At 40.3% G+C, this 16,395-nt stretch overlaps 1 protein-coding gene across 1 annotated transcript; it reads right to left on the bottom strand.

The window, feature by feature from the left end:
- Positions 1-12,134: 12,134 nt before the first annotated feature.
- Positions 12,135-15,768, bottom strand: ITPRIPL1 (ITPRIP like 1). The gene is made up of 2 exons (XM_044660793.1): positions 15,693-15,768; positions 12,135-14,497 (listed from the first exon to the last, which is right to left on the bottom strand). The coding sequence occupies exon 2, from the start codon at positions 14,481-14,483 to the stop codon at positions 12,798-12,800; it is 1,686 nt and encodes a 561-aa protein (XP_044516728.1). The 5' UTR covers positions 14,484-14,497; positions 15,693-15,768; the 3' UTR covers positions 12,135-12,797.
- Positions 15,769-16,395: the final 627 nt, after the last annotated feature.

Below are 16,395 nucleotides of genomic sequence, written 5' to 3'. Positions count from 1 at the left end.
GGGGTACCAGAAATATTCAAAGGTGGCTGTTTGGATGGGGGGGTCAGGAACACACTTTCGGGGGATGAGATGCGGTTGGAGTGGCCACCATTCTCAAGCCCTGAGCTACTCATTGTGACTAAATGAAGAAAAACATGATGTATTCAGAATCTGAACACAATATTTAATGTCAACAATGGCAGCGACTCGCGATACTTCCTATAAGCCAGTTAGACCACTTCTACTTTAGTTGGCAATTCCACAGGTAGGAAGCAAGCTATTATCAATTCACTGCAATAAATATTTGTTAAGCATCCACCATTTTGCCAAGCAACTGTGCTAAGTGCTAGACATACAAAATAGAGGCAAAAGATAGTCCCTGCCCTCATGGAGCTTACAATTCAATGACATTTGATAGCAAATACTAAAAAAATATAAATTACCCTCCCCCCCACAAGCACAGATCAACATGCCCCACCTAGGTAGCAAGGTGTCATAGTAGATAAGGTGCTGAGTCTGGAGTCAGGAAGACCTATATTCAAATCCAGCCTCAGATACTACCTATATAAATCTAGGGTAAGTCACTTATTTTGTCATTCTTCAGTTTCAACTATAAAAATGGGATTATAATAACAGCTACCTCAGGGTGAGGGTTGTTACGAGGATCAAATGAGATACTTTTTGTTAAGCATTTAGCATGATGCCTAGCACAGAGTAGGTGCTTGAGAAATTCTTGCTTCCAGGGGGCCGTTGGGTAGCTCAGTGGAATGAGAGCCAGGTCTAGAGACGGGAGGTCCTAGGTTCAAATCTGGCCTCAGACACTTCCCAGCTGTATGACCCTGGTCAAGTCACTTGACTCCCATTGCCTACCCTTACCACTCTTCTGCCTTGGAGCCAATACACACTATTGACTCCAAGACAGAAGGTAAGGGTTTTAATAATTAAAAAAAAAAAAAAAAAAGAAAAGAAAAAGAAATGCTTGCTTCCTTCTTCCTTCCCTTCAGAGAAGTCTGGTGAATAATCTCCATGATAAGCTTGTATGTAGATATTACTATTATTATTAACATAAAGAAGGCTCTTTTATACTACTGATGTCAAGAGAATAGAAGAAAAAGATTCAGTCTTTTAGACAGTGGTCTGTGTAATGGGTTTTATCTACTTGGGTTTTGGGGAATATGATTTAACCTGTGATGTGATTCATCTGAAATTAGAGAATAACAAGTCTCAGCATAACAGTTCTCTATACATGCAATGTTCTATCAGCAGGTCTCTTCTCTCCCAGTACAACTTAACAGATATTATTTGATACTGATGCTAAATACTAAGATGCCTCTTTACACCTGTATCATTCATTATGTATGGGAAGTTAGAAGGAAAACCAGAAAAAAAATATTGAGAAACCTCAGATATTGGAAGAATATCAGGGAAGCTGAAACTCTCCCCAATAAGTGTTTTATTAAAACTTCTCATGGAAGGGGGTTAATAGCTATGGAGGGAAAAAAATTTCATGGAAAGATCTTACAGTGAAGAAATTTAAAAGGGTAAAATGTGAAGTCTTCATTTAGCCTCTGAAAGCAAGACTCTATAGGAGGTAGGGAAAGAGTTCTAGATTAAAATAGAAACTATAATTTATAGCTTCCCAATACTGACTATATGAAGGGAACTCTAAATATGAAGAATACTGAAAGTTAAATAGTTTTCTCTGAAAGTCTCAAAGTCCTCAAATCTCTGAAATTCTCAAAAACCTCAGATCCTCAAGACATGCTATGACCTCTTCTTCATAGACTTTAAAATTCAAACTTCAAAGAATTTGACATAAAAATTCATTTTCCCTAGGAAATTATGAATATTTTTCACTGTGCATGAAGTAATGATCTTAAGACTTCTAGGAATTTATAACCTACAGGTACATTCAAAAATTGTCATTTTGCTTTATTTTTTTTTTCTGGAAAAGTAGGCTGCCTAAATGGAGTTTGTTTGGTTTGTATCCCATGGGACTTAACCATGTCAGATTGCTATAAAACTTATATAATAGTAATGAGCAAATCAATCCAGAAGGGACAGGGAAAAGCACCTGCCTCCCACCCCTTTCCTTGGAGAGGTGAGAAGCCATGGATATGCAATTTCTATAAGTTGTCATTTATTACTGCTGTTGGTTTTACCTAATAGATTTTCTTTGTCATAAGGCTCACAAAGCGGTGAGGAGTAAGGAGTATATTCAAAAATAACTATAATGAAAAACAAAAGGCATCAAAAAAACTTTATTTTTCTTTTTCATTTAAAAAAAACATCTTTTTATTGGACCCAAACTTACCTGTAAGCATTTGTCCCTTGTCCAAATCACCATGGATAATGCAAAAAGCACTGGACTTGAAGTTAGGTTCTGGCTTTACCACTTAGTAGTTGGGCAGGTCACTTCTTAACTCTATAAATCTCAGTTTCTTTATCTGTAAAATGGGAACAATGCTTATACTAACCACCTGACAGGATAGTCATGAGGAAAGTGTTTTGTAAAATGTAACATTGTATAAATGTGAACTATTTTTATTAAAAAGCCATGTTTGACCTTCCTATCCACAGACTTCACTGTTTCATTGAATTTAATATAATGCAATAATACTAATAAGAGTCCTGAACTTGGAGTTAGAAGGACCTAGGTTCTAGTCTTCGCTTTTATAACTTATATTTACATTTCCAAATACAAGGTTCCTGAGAGAAAAACACTTGTAAATTGTAGTATATAAATGAGTCATTAAATTATATGCCCTCTTTCTAAACTAAAGTCCAAATCTTTTTAGTTCTTTCTTGTTAAATAGCCCAAACCCTATCACTTTCATCTTTTTAAACCTTTTTTTCCTATAAATGAATTCTCTAGCTTGACTGTGTTTCCTTGTCAACTACTATTTTTGAATCTTATACTTTCACCATTTCTTTATCTTTTATTATATGTAAAGGTCATGCACCAAGAAGTTAACATTTGTCTGGATCCTGCAAATACTAGAGATGACAAGAACAGGGCTGACCAGGAGGAAGGCAAGCAAAGAAACAATAGAAAAGTGATGGCCAGAGCAGAAGCAACCTGAACAGTAATACCAGACAGGAGTGAAAACTGATTTTCCCCCCTCAGAAGAGGGGAGTGGAAGGGACACAACAGAAGAGTAAATTCAATAGGCACTTAATATATGCACAATATTATACTAGTCGTTGAGGAAACAAAAAGAAAACAACTGAATCCAGCTAGAGGAAGGGCAGAGGGGGAGTGAAAAGGCATTTATTGAGTGCCTAATATGTGCCAATCACTGTATTAATAAGTCAGCCAAAGTTGTTTGTCCCTCTTTTTGAAGAGGACTAATTACATCATGGCGTGATATCTTGACACATGACCCTTGGATTTAAGAGAGGCAAAGCTATACAGAGTTGTCAATATCACTCTTTCTTGGAGAGTTATCAAAATCCAGTGGCAAGACAAAAAAAGTCAGTCTGATTGACAATGGACTAGGATATGTGGATGATGTTAGTCTGACCAAGCTCTAAGTGCTCCACAGTGCATGCTCTAGGCACCTTTATGGCCACTGGAAGGAATTGTTCCCATTCACCCATTCAGCTGGGGGAAGTCTTCACATACTAGGTGTGGACATACCCCCTAACTAATTAACAGATTTGAGGCCTGTCTATTACCTTCAACCTGGTTTAGCCTATTTGTTGAGATAGTTTTGCAAGGGGTGGCCACTGTGCATGCTACAGTTTTTTGGAGTCAAGGGTGAGAGTTGGGTGAAAGAAAGATACCAAAAATGGACAAACAGTCCTGGATGGGCCAGGGCAAGCCCTCACAAGAGAGACTTTAATGTAAAGGCAAAGGGCAGTCCCTGACCTCAAGGAGCTTACAATCTAATGAGGGAGGAAACAAGCAAACAAATAAGTGCAAACAAGCTATAAATAGGAAATAGTAAGAAGGAAGGTACTAGATAAGAGAGATTAGGAAAGAATCTTGTAGATGATATTTAGTTAAAATTTGAAGGAAGCTACTCTCATCTGTTCTCACAATCAGCCTTTGAGGTAAATGCTATTATTCCCATTTTACAAAACTGAGTCAGACAGAAAAGTTAGTAATGGTCAGGGTCACCCACCTAGAGAATGTCTGAGATTTTGAACTTGGGTTTTCCTGACTCCAGGCACAGCACTCTTACAACATTTACCTCAATAAGTAATTAAAATATAATTCAAAAGGGGGAAACTATAAAAGGATTTGGGCAAGGAAGTTCTGAGACTAAAGTGAAGGTGAGCAAGAACTAGTAAACCGCCATCATGAGAAACCACCTATGCAAATGGAACAGTTTAATTAGGCCAGTTTGTCTGGAGCATGGTCCAAGGGAAAGGCAAGTAAAATGACAGACATCATTTCTGTATTCTTTACTACAATGTAGCCTGCTCTAAGCCTGATATCCTTGTTAGCCTAACTATTTAAAGAGAACTGAGGCTTGCCTTTTTGGTGGGAAAGGACAAGCAAGCAAGCAAGTAAGCAAGAAAATTTGAAGTTCCCAGGGTTGCCCTGAAGAAAAGAGATAGTGTAACTTCCCAATACTGACCTCCTCCCAAAATGTCAGGAGAAACCACCTAGGGCAATTTGGATTCCTGCAATACCTTTTTCTACTCCTCCACACCTCCTTTTCAGTCTCCTCTATTACCTACTTTCTCCCTCTTGACTTCGTATATATTTTTTAAAAATAGCTTTTCTTTATGTAGCATCCCCTTTTAGCTCGGGCTTTCGAAGGAGAAAGCCAGACAGACTGAGAGACAGAGATCATTGGTGACCTTGGAGAGAATAGTTTCTGTTGAGTGGTAAGGTTAAAAGCAAAAGATGAGAGATGACGAAATGGAAGCGACAACGACAGAAAACCCTATCTAGGAGTTTGGATATGAAAGGATGAAGAGATATAAGGTAGCAGTAGTTTGGGAGAATGATGGAGTAAGTGAAAGGAATTAAAGAATAGGGGTTGTCAGTGGAAAAGAAAATGAGCCAAAGCGTAAAGTTTCCAGGGTCCCACACACACACACACACATTTAGTGAGCTTCAAGATGACGTCAGACAGAGACTTGCTTTGCGACTGGCTGGTTGTGACCCAGCCCTGCCCACCACCGTTCGGCCCAAAGGGCCCCAGGTTACAGTCGCCTGCCCACCTTCCCGCTAGCCCAGCCCAAGCTCCCGCAAGCCCCCACGGAACACGGGCTCGCGGCCGGCTTCACCCGTTCCTCTGTTCTGCACCGAGCACTCCAGCATTGCCGGGCTCCCTGACGCTCTCACTCACCCAGACCAGTGGGTCCCATGGGGTCCTGTGCCGCTCCTTCCCAACGCCGACTTGAAATCGCGCGCGCCAAAGTACTACTGGCTCTGGGTAACGGCCGCGAGGGTGACGTACGTCCGGGGGGCGTGACCCAAGAACCCCTGCTATACGGGATTGGCTACTCTGAGAAATGGGGCGGAGCGATACTGTTTTCAAGGGAAAAAACGGAGAGGGTGGAGCTCTTTAATCTTAGTGGTGATGTCCTATCCTCCCGGGTTTCTAAAGATCGGAGCCATTCTCCTATAGGCCCTTTATCTTCCCTAAGGAAGCCTCGAGTTAGTTGACCGCCCCTGAGACCAGAGTCAGTTTCAGGGATCTACTAAGGCGGGCAGAGGATCTCGGCAGCTGTGGGGCAGCAGGAGGCCTGTGTATGGGCCCTGGCGCGCCCGGCTTGAGGGTTGGGGGAACGGAAGGCGATGCCAACCTGTGTAACATGGGCAACCCCAAAGCCCACCAACAATCAAGCATTTTGTTGATCAGCCGTTTCCGACTTTTCGTGGTACCCTTTAGGGTTTTCTTTGCAAAGATGCTAGAATAAGTTGCCATTAACTTCTCCAGGTCATTTTCCAGATGAGGATATGCAAACAGTTAAGTGACTTACCCTGGTCATAGTTAGCAAGTATCTACGACCAGATTTGATTTCTGGAACAACAAGCATTGTCCTAATCTCTGAGGATACAAAGTCAAAACAAAAAACCAGTTCCTCCTCTCAACAACTTCACAGTCTAATGTGGAAGACCACATGCACACACATAGAAACAAGATATGTGTCTACATGTGTGGTCTGAAGTAGTGCACTTCATAAAGCAAGTACAGACCTCCCCAGAAGCTCAGGTTAATGGAACCAATATATAATATAATTGTACCTACTGGCCAGGGCAGTTTCCTAGTGAAGGCTGCACGGGACTAAAATTATAATGCAGTTTTTATAGAGTACAGATACAAAGTAAATGTTCATAATTGAGACATAACCTTGATGAAGTAAACTATCTTTTGGAAGCTATTTTGGTTAGTAGTGTGGGGCCCTGGACTTTCCATCATGTATCTTATCCTGGACTGTGAGGTAGTAAAGGGAGTTACTTTCTCATGGATCCTGACTATGTTGTTTTGAGCTGACTGACCTTCACAGGAAAGCTCATTTCTGATTTCTACTTTTCCCCAGGGAAAAACAGGTTTTCTGGTCAATGACTTAGTTTACCTCACTTCAGTATGAGAGAGACAATGCAGTTATGCCCAAACTATACACGTATATATGTAACAGAGACCACATACAATTATTTTTCCTTTTTGGAGACTGAGTTGCATGAAATCTTTGGTCTCAGTCTCTCTTCCAGTCATGGAAGTCCAGGGGCAAGTCAGGACATTTGGTGATGGCCCAGGATGCAGTCACCTTAGTGTTGTTAAGATTAAAAATGATAAATGTAGTTTCATAGTCCCCACGTGTCCATAGGGAGTCTGCTAGACACTTCCCAATAGCACTTCCCGGAATTTAAAACAAACAGTGTCTTTGATGTCTAACCAAGTTCTACTCCGTGCAAACAATTATGTACCGACAAAATATAGATAGGTATTGCTACATGCATTTACATAGCTGTATTATATGTATATGGAGAGAAACAAAAACAGTTCTGTACAAATCAGATATATGTGTTTACTTAGAATTACATGTATTGGGGAGGCAACTTGGCAAACAATTATGGAAAAACAAAATATAGGTATTGATATACACATACATACATACATGTGTATATATATTTATATAGGGTAGAAATAAAAAGTTATGCACAAACCAGATGTGTGTATACATGCACATGTACATATGTATACATGTATAGCAAAGGCAACATGCAAACAAAATTTATATATACATATGCACATGTGTATATATTGGGAAGACATGCTAACAATTATATGTATAAACAAGATACACATTTATGTAAACTATGGGGATATATGTTTGTAATCATACACATATGTAGAGTATAACATGCAAACAAGTATATACAAACATATAAATACATGCATGTATGTTTATGCATATATTGGAGAGATATTGTGTAAGCAATTACAATATGTACAAATAAGTATAAAGAACATGCAAACACCTATAACAAAAAAGATGTGTGTATACATAATCAACTTCCAATTTATTATATATCTGATTATTTCCAATTTAGCTCCTATATATACAATAAATTGGAAATAATAAAAGGGAAGGCACTAGAATCAATCAGAAATAGTAAAAAAGATTCATCAGGGAAGGGGAAAATGTGTGATTGTTGTAGGTCAGAAGAGGGAGTCAGATACCTGATTTTGTGTCATTGATTCTTCGGGAAATTTGGTGAAGCCTATGGACTCAGAAAAATGTAATTCAGTCAATAAGCATTTATTAGGCACTTATATTTACAGACCCTGTGCTAAATGCTAATGCTTTTAAATAATTGGAGAAAATGCTGGATTTCAGTTAGAGGTTAAGGAAAATAAAGATTTAATTTTTCTAATTCCACTAGGTTCCCTGAAATCTATCCACAGATCCCAGGTTAAGAAACCGGTTGTACAATTTCTATGAAGGTCCCTGACCACCTTCTCCTCTCACCTCATGTAGCACTTTTGCATCTCTCATTGTTAAGTCTGTAAACTCCCATGAGGACTGAGATCTCTTTATCTAAACTTTGTATCTCCCTTAGTGCCCCTCATCCTTAGATCTTTATTCAACTCAGGTCTTTATTCAAGAGAGATTTCTAGGTCTCTCTCACTACTATTACCGCCTTCCCCTCTTAAATGACCTTTCCATTTATACTATTTGTATATTGTATAGACATAGTTATTTGCATATTCTCTCGCCCATTAAAATGTGAGCTCTATTGAGAGGGGGGAGTGCCCTTCTTTGCATTCTCTTCACAGTTCACAATGCCTGGTACATGGTGCTTAACAAATGCTTATTGACTTGAGGGTAAATCTAAATAAATGTTGGTTAAATTAAACTAATCCTAAATTGTCTCCCATGGTTTTAATATCAAAAGGTCAAAGTGGGGTCCTGAACATCCTTAACCCATAGAGGAACACTTGGCACCCACTGGCTTTGGAATCAGGAGGCCAAGGATTGGAATTCCATTGTTCCTTTCCTTGAGTGACTCAGTCTTTCAGACGTTTTAGTTTCTTCATCAATAAACAAGAAGTTTGGACTAGATTACTTCTAAGGTCCCTTCCTGCTCATGTATTCATTTAGCTAAACCTTTCTGAACTTATTTTGACTTTCTGCTTTAATCACCTTTTGGAAAAACTATTCCAAAATGTAATTCATGTTTAGAGGTGTTATATTTGACTAATCTATTCCGATAGTAGACTGTCTTAGAGGAAGAGAGGATTATTTTTTCTGGCCTTTCTTTAGAACATATATTTAAATGATTTCCTATCTGTTACACTACTACATCGTCCTCTAATGAGCCAAATGCAATTGATGTGTGATGATGGGAATTGGGTTAGCATCAGAGAAGAAGCCTTTTGAAGAGCATGAGGTAATGTCCATGATGGGGTTAAGTGAAACAATCCAAAGTTGTTTTGAGGCCATACTTTTGCCCTGTCCTAACTATCTGGTGATGGTTGCAGTTTTGGCTAAGAATAGTTCAATACCCAATTGTAGGGGCAGCTAGATGGCATAATAGATAGACCACCAGTCCTGGATTGGAAGGGATGGAATTCAGCTATGGCCTCAGACACTTCCTAGCTGTGTGACCCTGGACAAGTCACTTAATACCAATTCCTCATCTTTGCTTTTCTGTCTTTCGAGTTGTTACTAAGACAGAAAGTAAGGGTTTTTTAAAAAATACCCAATTGCATAGTGTTCTCATTATATGTTGTTTCTCTGTTTTTGTCTCTTCTGGATGCTATATCTATTTCTGGCTGGTTGGGGCTAGGATATGTACATACAAAGAAGTTACAGTGATTTATCATTAATGTCTAAAGCACGATTCCTCTGTATAAAAAGGACATGGCAGTGGAGCCAACTACCCAAATATTGCTTTCTAGGCTGACAAAAGAAAAAATAGTATAAAAGTCTCCAGTGAACCCTACCATATCCACAAAAGGAGATTCTATTTCTAAAATACTAATTCAGGGGCACCTAGATGGCTCAGTAGATTGAGAGCCAGGCCAAGAAACAGAAGGTCCTAGGTTCAAATCTGATGTCAGACACTTCCTAACTGTTTGACCTTGAGCAAGTCACTTGATGCCCATTGCCTGTCCCTTACCACTCCTGCCTTGGAATCAATATACAGAAGGTAAGGGTTTTAATAAATAAATAATATAATAAAATAATAATTTAGTCTTGAAATATTCTTAATTTGGCTAGAGAACACTGATGTTATTGCTCTCAGATAACATGAAGTGTCATTTTAAACTTCTAAACCTTGTCTAACTTCATAATGTTACATGATATAAAACACTGAATCTGTATAAGACTTTGGAAATGCCTTTGCAGTCATCCTTCCTTACAAGCAAATATCTTTGTGTGTGTGCATGATGAGGAATTCCTGCTGTTAAGCAATGGGCTAAGAACCAACAATCACGTCTCCCATGATTGCTGGGTAATAACTTTCCTCCCTTGTAATAATATAGGGTGTGTGAACCACACTAGTACTTATAATTTTTCAGAGTTAAAATGGGCATCGTCCCCATGATGGGTAAACATGAAGCAAAGAGGGACTAAATGACTTGTCTAAGTCACGCATTCTAGTTAGTGGCAGAGAAGGTTGACGAGAAGCTAAATCTCACCAGGTTCTTTCCATTAATACCTTGCTCTCTCTTATGACTTTCCCAGATGAAATTATAAATAGTGGCCTATAGAAGAGTGACTCAGTGTCCTGCAGATAAATCTTCCGAACTTTAAAAGTTTTAGCGTTTTTTTGTTTTGGATAGAAAGCTGTATGCTCTTTATTATTGGCAACTGTGTCCTATTCATTTTTTTCCCAGTACCCCTTTCCGCACCCTCTACTCCACCCCAAGCTTTACTGACTGTTTCTTTTGTTTTCCTTCACCCACTCACAACTTTATAATTCTTTCATGACTCCTATTACACTGGAAACAACCACCTACAATATTGTACCAGTTTCATTCTTTCTCTTTGGATCAGTGCTTAATGGAGATTATAAATACTGTTTGTGGTCATTTAGGCCTTTTAATTTTACAAAGATTATGTCTTTGTGGCACCACAGAAATTGTTCATAGCACAATAACAGTATGTTGTGTTTGACTTTTATATTTGCTTTTTCCTGGCAACTGGCCATCCCCACCAGGAAATCCACAAGGCAGACTGGTCCATATGGAGTATATTGTGAAATGCCAGCATGTGCTGAAGTATGCTGGGAGGTACTTGGTGATATTCAGAGTTAGGCATGTGTAACCTTGGCCTGACATGTTTAGTACAAAAAAAGGATGCATATTTATACAGAAAATAGTTTACTTTATTGGTTCAAAAATAAAACAAGTTATTTTTAACTCCTCAGAAATATGTGTGTATACTTTAAAAAAAAGGACTACTACTATCATAAAACTATCACAACTTCAAAGAAATTCATGGCATATCCCAGAAAGTATCATATAAGAAAAGAACTACCTTTGTTCTATAGGAAGGCCAATGTGAGTCGGCCCTGGATTTTGACAAACATTTTGAGCCATTTTGTGTTATTTGTGTCTGTAGTCTCGAAGAAGCTAGCCAGCATCTGATACCCTGTGGAAGTAGTGTTAATGTTAGGTCAGCCACATTTCCACAGATAGCATTTTATGATAACAGTGGGGAACAAATCCGACTGAGATCTGCTCACTCTACCCAACTTCATTTTCCCCCCACAAACCCAAATAAATGAATACCTGAGTTTTAAAATGGCAAAACCAAACCCATAGCATCATTAGAATCAACATTTGTTAGAGTCAAAGTGTTTCACAAATTCAACATTTTTAGTAAGCCTGGGTTCTTACAACTCACCTTTGAAAACCACAATGTTCAGATAAATTATTCAGAAACTGAAAGAACTACCAAACTGAGGGAAAGCAGAATGTATTAGAGGTTAGTGGTTAAAACTTCTTTCCAGGTAAAAAGCTCTTCCTCAAAACTATAACAATTGTTGGTTGTCTTAAAATTGAGAGATGTTTTCCAATAAATAACACTACATAGCAATTGATAATCTTAAGGACCCTGTTTTTAGAAAGGTCATTATTCTTTATTCTCCATTGCTTCCAAGCTCTGGAAAAGTTGTCAGATACTGGCTATGATGTTAATTAGAATAAGTAAACTACATTATCTGAAAGGTAGATTAGTCATTTCTGAATCTTATCCTTTGACAACAGTGGAGGTACTTCAACCAAGAAGATCACCACCTATTCATATGTTGTTATCTAATGCAAATTTTGTCTATGTCTTCATAAATTCTTCTTAAGTTCTCTCTCCAATAGGTTAGAGGCTTTCTCCTGATTCTTTTAATAGCAATGTTAAAGAATCAGTGCTAAAGGGGGCAGTTAGGTGGCAGAGGGGAGAGAGGCAGGCCTAGAGATTGGAAGTTCTGGATTCAAATCTGACCTCAGACACTTCCTAGCTGTGTGGCCCTGGACAACCTCCATTACCTACCCCTTACCTCTCTTCTGCCTTGAAACCAATAAACAGTATTGATTCTAAGATGGAAGGTAAGGGTTTAAAAAATATCAATGCTAAAACATGATTAGGACTGGCCATGTCAGGAATATAATAATAGCTATGTATGAAAATTGGAGTCACGACTAAAAAAAAAACACAACAAAAGAGAATGTCTTGTTTCTTGGTTGCATATTAGAAATTTTGAAGGTAGAAAAAACTCAGACAGGAAGAGTTGGATCCTATGTGAATTTGAAAACAAAAGCCTGACAGCATTTACTTAGGATGAGGTGATATAGAGGAATCATTCCAGTAACAAATAATTCCTGTTTATATAGTGCTTTATGGTTAAAAAAGCACTTTACAGAATGTGACAATCTGTGTTCTTTCTGTTCACATAAGGAAATCACTTCAAAGCGAAAACTAGGCAAGGTGCATAATCAGAAACAGGGTAAAATGGGTATCCCACTCAGCTTATCCTCGTTTTTTCATTGTTAATGTTTATAGTTTCTCAGGACCTGGTTTCCTACTAGATCTCAAATCGAAACATGTGCTCAGGTGTGCCTATATATTCCTGGTCTCCTTTTGGTCATGTTGTGAAACACATCAGTAGAAAAACCTTAGAAGCCACAGCCTAGGTTAGTTAGTATTGGGTAGCCTGGCATCCTATTTTCATAAGCTCCTGGGAGACATCTCTAAGTGCCTCCTCCTGCTCCCTGTGCCTAGGATCGTGAACTATGCACATGCTTGTGCCGACAGATCAAAGGGCACAGATACTGACTGCTAAGACATCTGAAAAACAGACACTCTAGAGGAGCCCAGAAAATTCAGTAATCCATTTTTAATGGCCTTTACATGACCCTACCAGGTATTGGTAAGCCAGACAAAGATTTCACCTGGGTCACAAGGTCATGGAACTCTGTCACTGCCTTGGAGTGTGCCACAGAGTCCAGTTCGAGGTGCCGAAAGAGGTTGAAGGGCTTGACACTCCGAAAGTTCTTGGGGACTGGGATGGTGAGGGGTAGAAAGGTGTTTCCAATCAGGAAGTGATAAAGACATCTCTCCTGTAGCCCACGGCCGAGGTACCAGAGGATGTCCTGGAGCCGCTGGGGGAATAGATCAGGCTTCCATTCAGTAAGAGGCAGCCGGAGCAAGAGATGCATGAGGGCTGTCTTGAAGTGGTAAGGGGTGAGAATGGGTTGATGTAGCCCATGGGGTGGAGCCTTCAGGCTCTGGAGATATGAAATGACCTGGAGGCACTTGAGATGGCAAGTGTTCTCTGGGGCAAACCGCCCAACCAGCTTCAGAAACAGGTGCTCACAGGCTGCAAAGGACTCAGGCCAGTCCACGCTCGACAGTTTCTCTTGTTCGGGTGACTGACTCACAAAATAAATCAGAGTGTCATCCCGTTGCACTCCCAGGATCAAGTTGATTAAGAGAAATCGACCTGAGCGATAGTCCAGCCTCAGTTTACATGAGGTGGCTGAAGAGGGAAGGCTAAGCTTAAAGTCATATTTATGTGCCACTAAAGCCCAGGCCTTTCCTATCATGCTTCGGAACCAATGTAGGCTCTTGAATACATCCAGGTTTGAACCAGTACAAAAGTTGTTCTTCAGGGTATTGGCAGACTTTCCAGGACGGGAATTGTGATCCCAGTGGTGTACAAGACATATCACATCCCCCAAAAGCTTTTCTCGCTTGCATACGCACTCTGACTCCACCGTCACTCGTCCACAACGGAGCTGACCAGATTCTGGGGCTCTCATATCTACGCGGAATGAGTTATTTTGTGGAGGCGATAAAGGCACCAGCACATCAAACCTATGAGCATCTTGGCCAATACCCCATTTCTCAAAGGCAGGACCTATACCCAAGCAATCCTCCAGCTGGGGGTATAGCTCTTTCCGGCCCACAATCTGACAAGTCTCTATCAGGTCATCCACAAAGCTCTCCACGAATTCACAGGTACTAGGCAGGTCGCGGATATTGTTTTCGAGGTTCTGCTCCAAAAAGGAATCCAAGTCTTCCTGCTTCGGAAAGTCAGATAGCCAGGTACACGCAGTATTAACAGTCTCCCCAGTGCTTTCCTCCTCTTCCTCATCACTGCTGGAGTCAAAAGATGGCTCCTGTTGCATATTCTGCCGGAGAAGCTCAAAGAGGAGAAAGAGACCAAAGAGCCCTGCATTCCACAGGTTTCCCAGCATCCAGCCTACAGGCCCCGGTGAGCTTTCAGTCTGGAATACCTGGACCTTCTCTGATTCTTCTCTTCGTACCTTGTTTTTCCTGATGCTTTTTTCCCTATCAATGGTTTCCTGCTTTTCTTCCTCGATTCCTAATGGTTTCCAAGCTTCCTCCTGCATCTTCTCCTCTTGGGTTCTCTTTTCAAACTCTAGCTCCAGCTGCCGCATCTCTTCAATCATTACCTTTTCTAGTTGTCGGCTTCGGGCCAATGTGGCCAGGTCCATCCGGTCACTGACAAACATCAGGTGCTGGACAACATACATCACCGCCACAAACAGGAAGCTTATCATAGCCATGGAGGCCACTGCATCTGGAGAGGTAGGAGAGTGGGGGAATAAGTAGTGATCTTCTGGGCTTGCTTTCTCTCCACTTGCATATTCCTCAGCAACCTGTACCCCAAAATCATGGAAGATGGCTACATGCTCAGGGAAGAAAGGAATATTCTATAGCTTGGACTAGACAGATGGAGGCTATCTTCCTGTGATGAGTTCTCTTTGTATTAAAAAAGGATAGGGGTAAAGGAATATGTTTTTATATATATATGGATATATATATATAGCTTTCTTCTATATGGTTTAGAGAATATTTAGACCCCCCCAACACAGGGAGGTAGGTAATTTTTCCATTCCTTTATAAGTTGGATGGGTATTCTCACAGTTCTCACTCAACCATAGAAGTCCACCACAGAAATTAGATATGCCCTACTAATCCAAGTGACTTTCTTCCCCCTGGCAAAAGGCATTGAGTCTTCCTAGGCAACTTGCCTTTCCCAAATCCAGGCAACCTAACCTCTGATTGTTCAATGGCATTTCCTCTTTGACTTCATAACCTCTTGTCTGCCTAACCTGTGACATCACAATTGCCCTGCCTCCTCATCTCCAACCTACCCTTGAAATATCATTTATATCTCCCAATATACACCTGGTATCCTCCACAGACAGTATTCATAGTCACCTCTATGGCTTGCTATGTAGGGTGCTCTCCTGTTTTTGTTGGACCCTAACCCACGAACACTGGTTCTGGCACTGAATCCAAGATACTGCTTGAGGAACCTTGCTGCCTAGACATTCTTCTGACTGATCAGAAAGCAGAAATTCACTTTCCTGCCCAGAAGAGCAAAAGGAAAGAGCCATTTGCCTCTATCAATCACCAGGATTTCAGGGAATACTGACTGTATCATCTATGGAATGTCTGAAGAAAGGATATGGAAGATAGATTTTTTTTTGTGTGTGTGGTATTCCAAAGACCTCTGATATCTTCTCTCCTCTGGAAACTAGAATTACCTCTAATAACTTTTAGTTATTTTTTGTCTCTATCTGCAAGAGTCCCATTAACATTTAGGATAGGCATAAAAGGATCTTGTGCTCAGAGTAGCAGATGACACTCATTCCCAGCCATAATTACTGTCCTTTTTAGAGTTCTCTCTGAGGCATACACCCCATCCCACTTTCCTGAGGCCACTATCCCCACCCAGGGCTACTGCTAAGAGGGCCAAGGTTACTTACAGTCTGTGAAATCACAAGCATACTTCTTAAAGAGGCTGACTAGCCTCAACCTTCATGCCTCCCAATAGCCTTTGCCTTATCTGTCGATAGTCTTTCTCTTCTTCAGCCTCTGCTGAGTCTGCCAGATGGAGAGTCTCTTTGGCTGTTTCCAAAGGCTATACCATGGTGTATACGTATGTGTGTCTGCTTGTCTCCAACCCTGTTTGCTTACAAGATAGGCATTGTACCTGGTTTTAAAAAAAAAAAAAAAGGAACCTCCCAAGAGCTGGCTGCTTCAATGGAAATCTTATTCCTCTGATAGCAGACAGAAGCTACGCTCCGCCTAGGCTGCTGCTCCACCCTCCCTTTCTCACGGATACAAGATTTTGCTTTCTTTTACACATCTGGCCAGCTGCCCAGTCCTGTCCAAGCTCCTCCCAAGTATAATCTAGATCACCAAGTGACAAAAGGAAAGAATTTGGGCCAGATCAAGGTGAAATTAAAAGATATCTTACTGCTACAATAATTACCGTCATACATTCTACTCTTCTAGTCACAGTCCAGGATTACTGTCAAAAAAGAAAGCTCTGAATCTAAACGAAAGTTATCAAACTTGGTAATTGCCCAGGGAATATATTCTAGCTTCCAATCATTCTAATACCTCGGTATGCCGGTAGGGGCCAGTGTGGGCATGAGAATTCATTAAACTGTCTACTTCCTCTGG

This window comes from Gracilinanus agilis, chromosome 2, assembly GCF_016433145.1.
Source record: "Gracilinanus agilis isolate LMUSP501 chromosome 2, AgileGrace, whole genome shotgun sequence".
In the NCBI taxonomy this organism is placed as follows: Eukaryota; Metazoa; Chordata; class Mammalia; order Didelphimorphia; family Didelphidae; genus Gracilinanus; species Gracilinanus agilis.
This window is presented reverse-complemented; position numbering and strand designations above follow the sequence as displayed.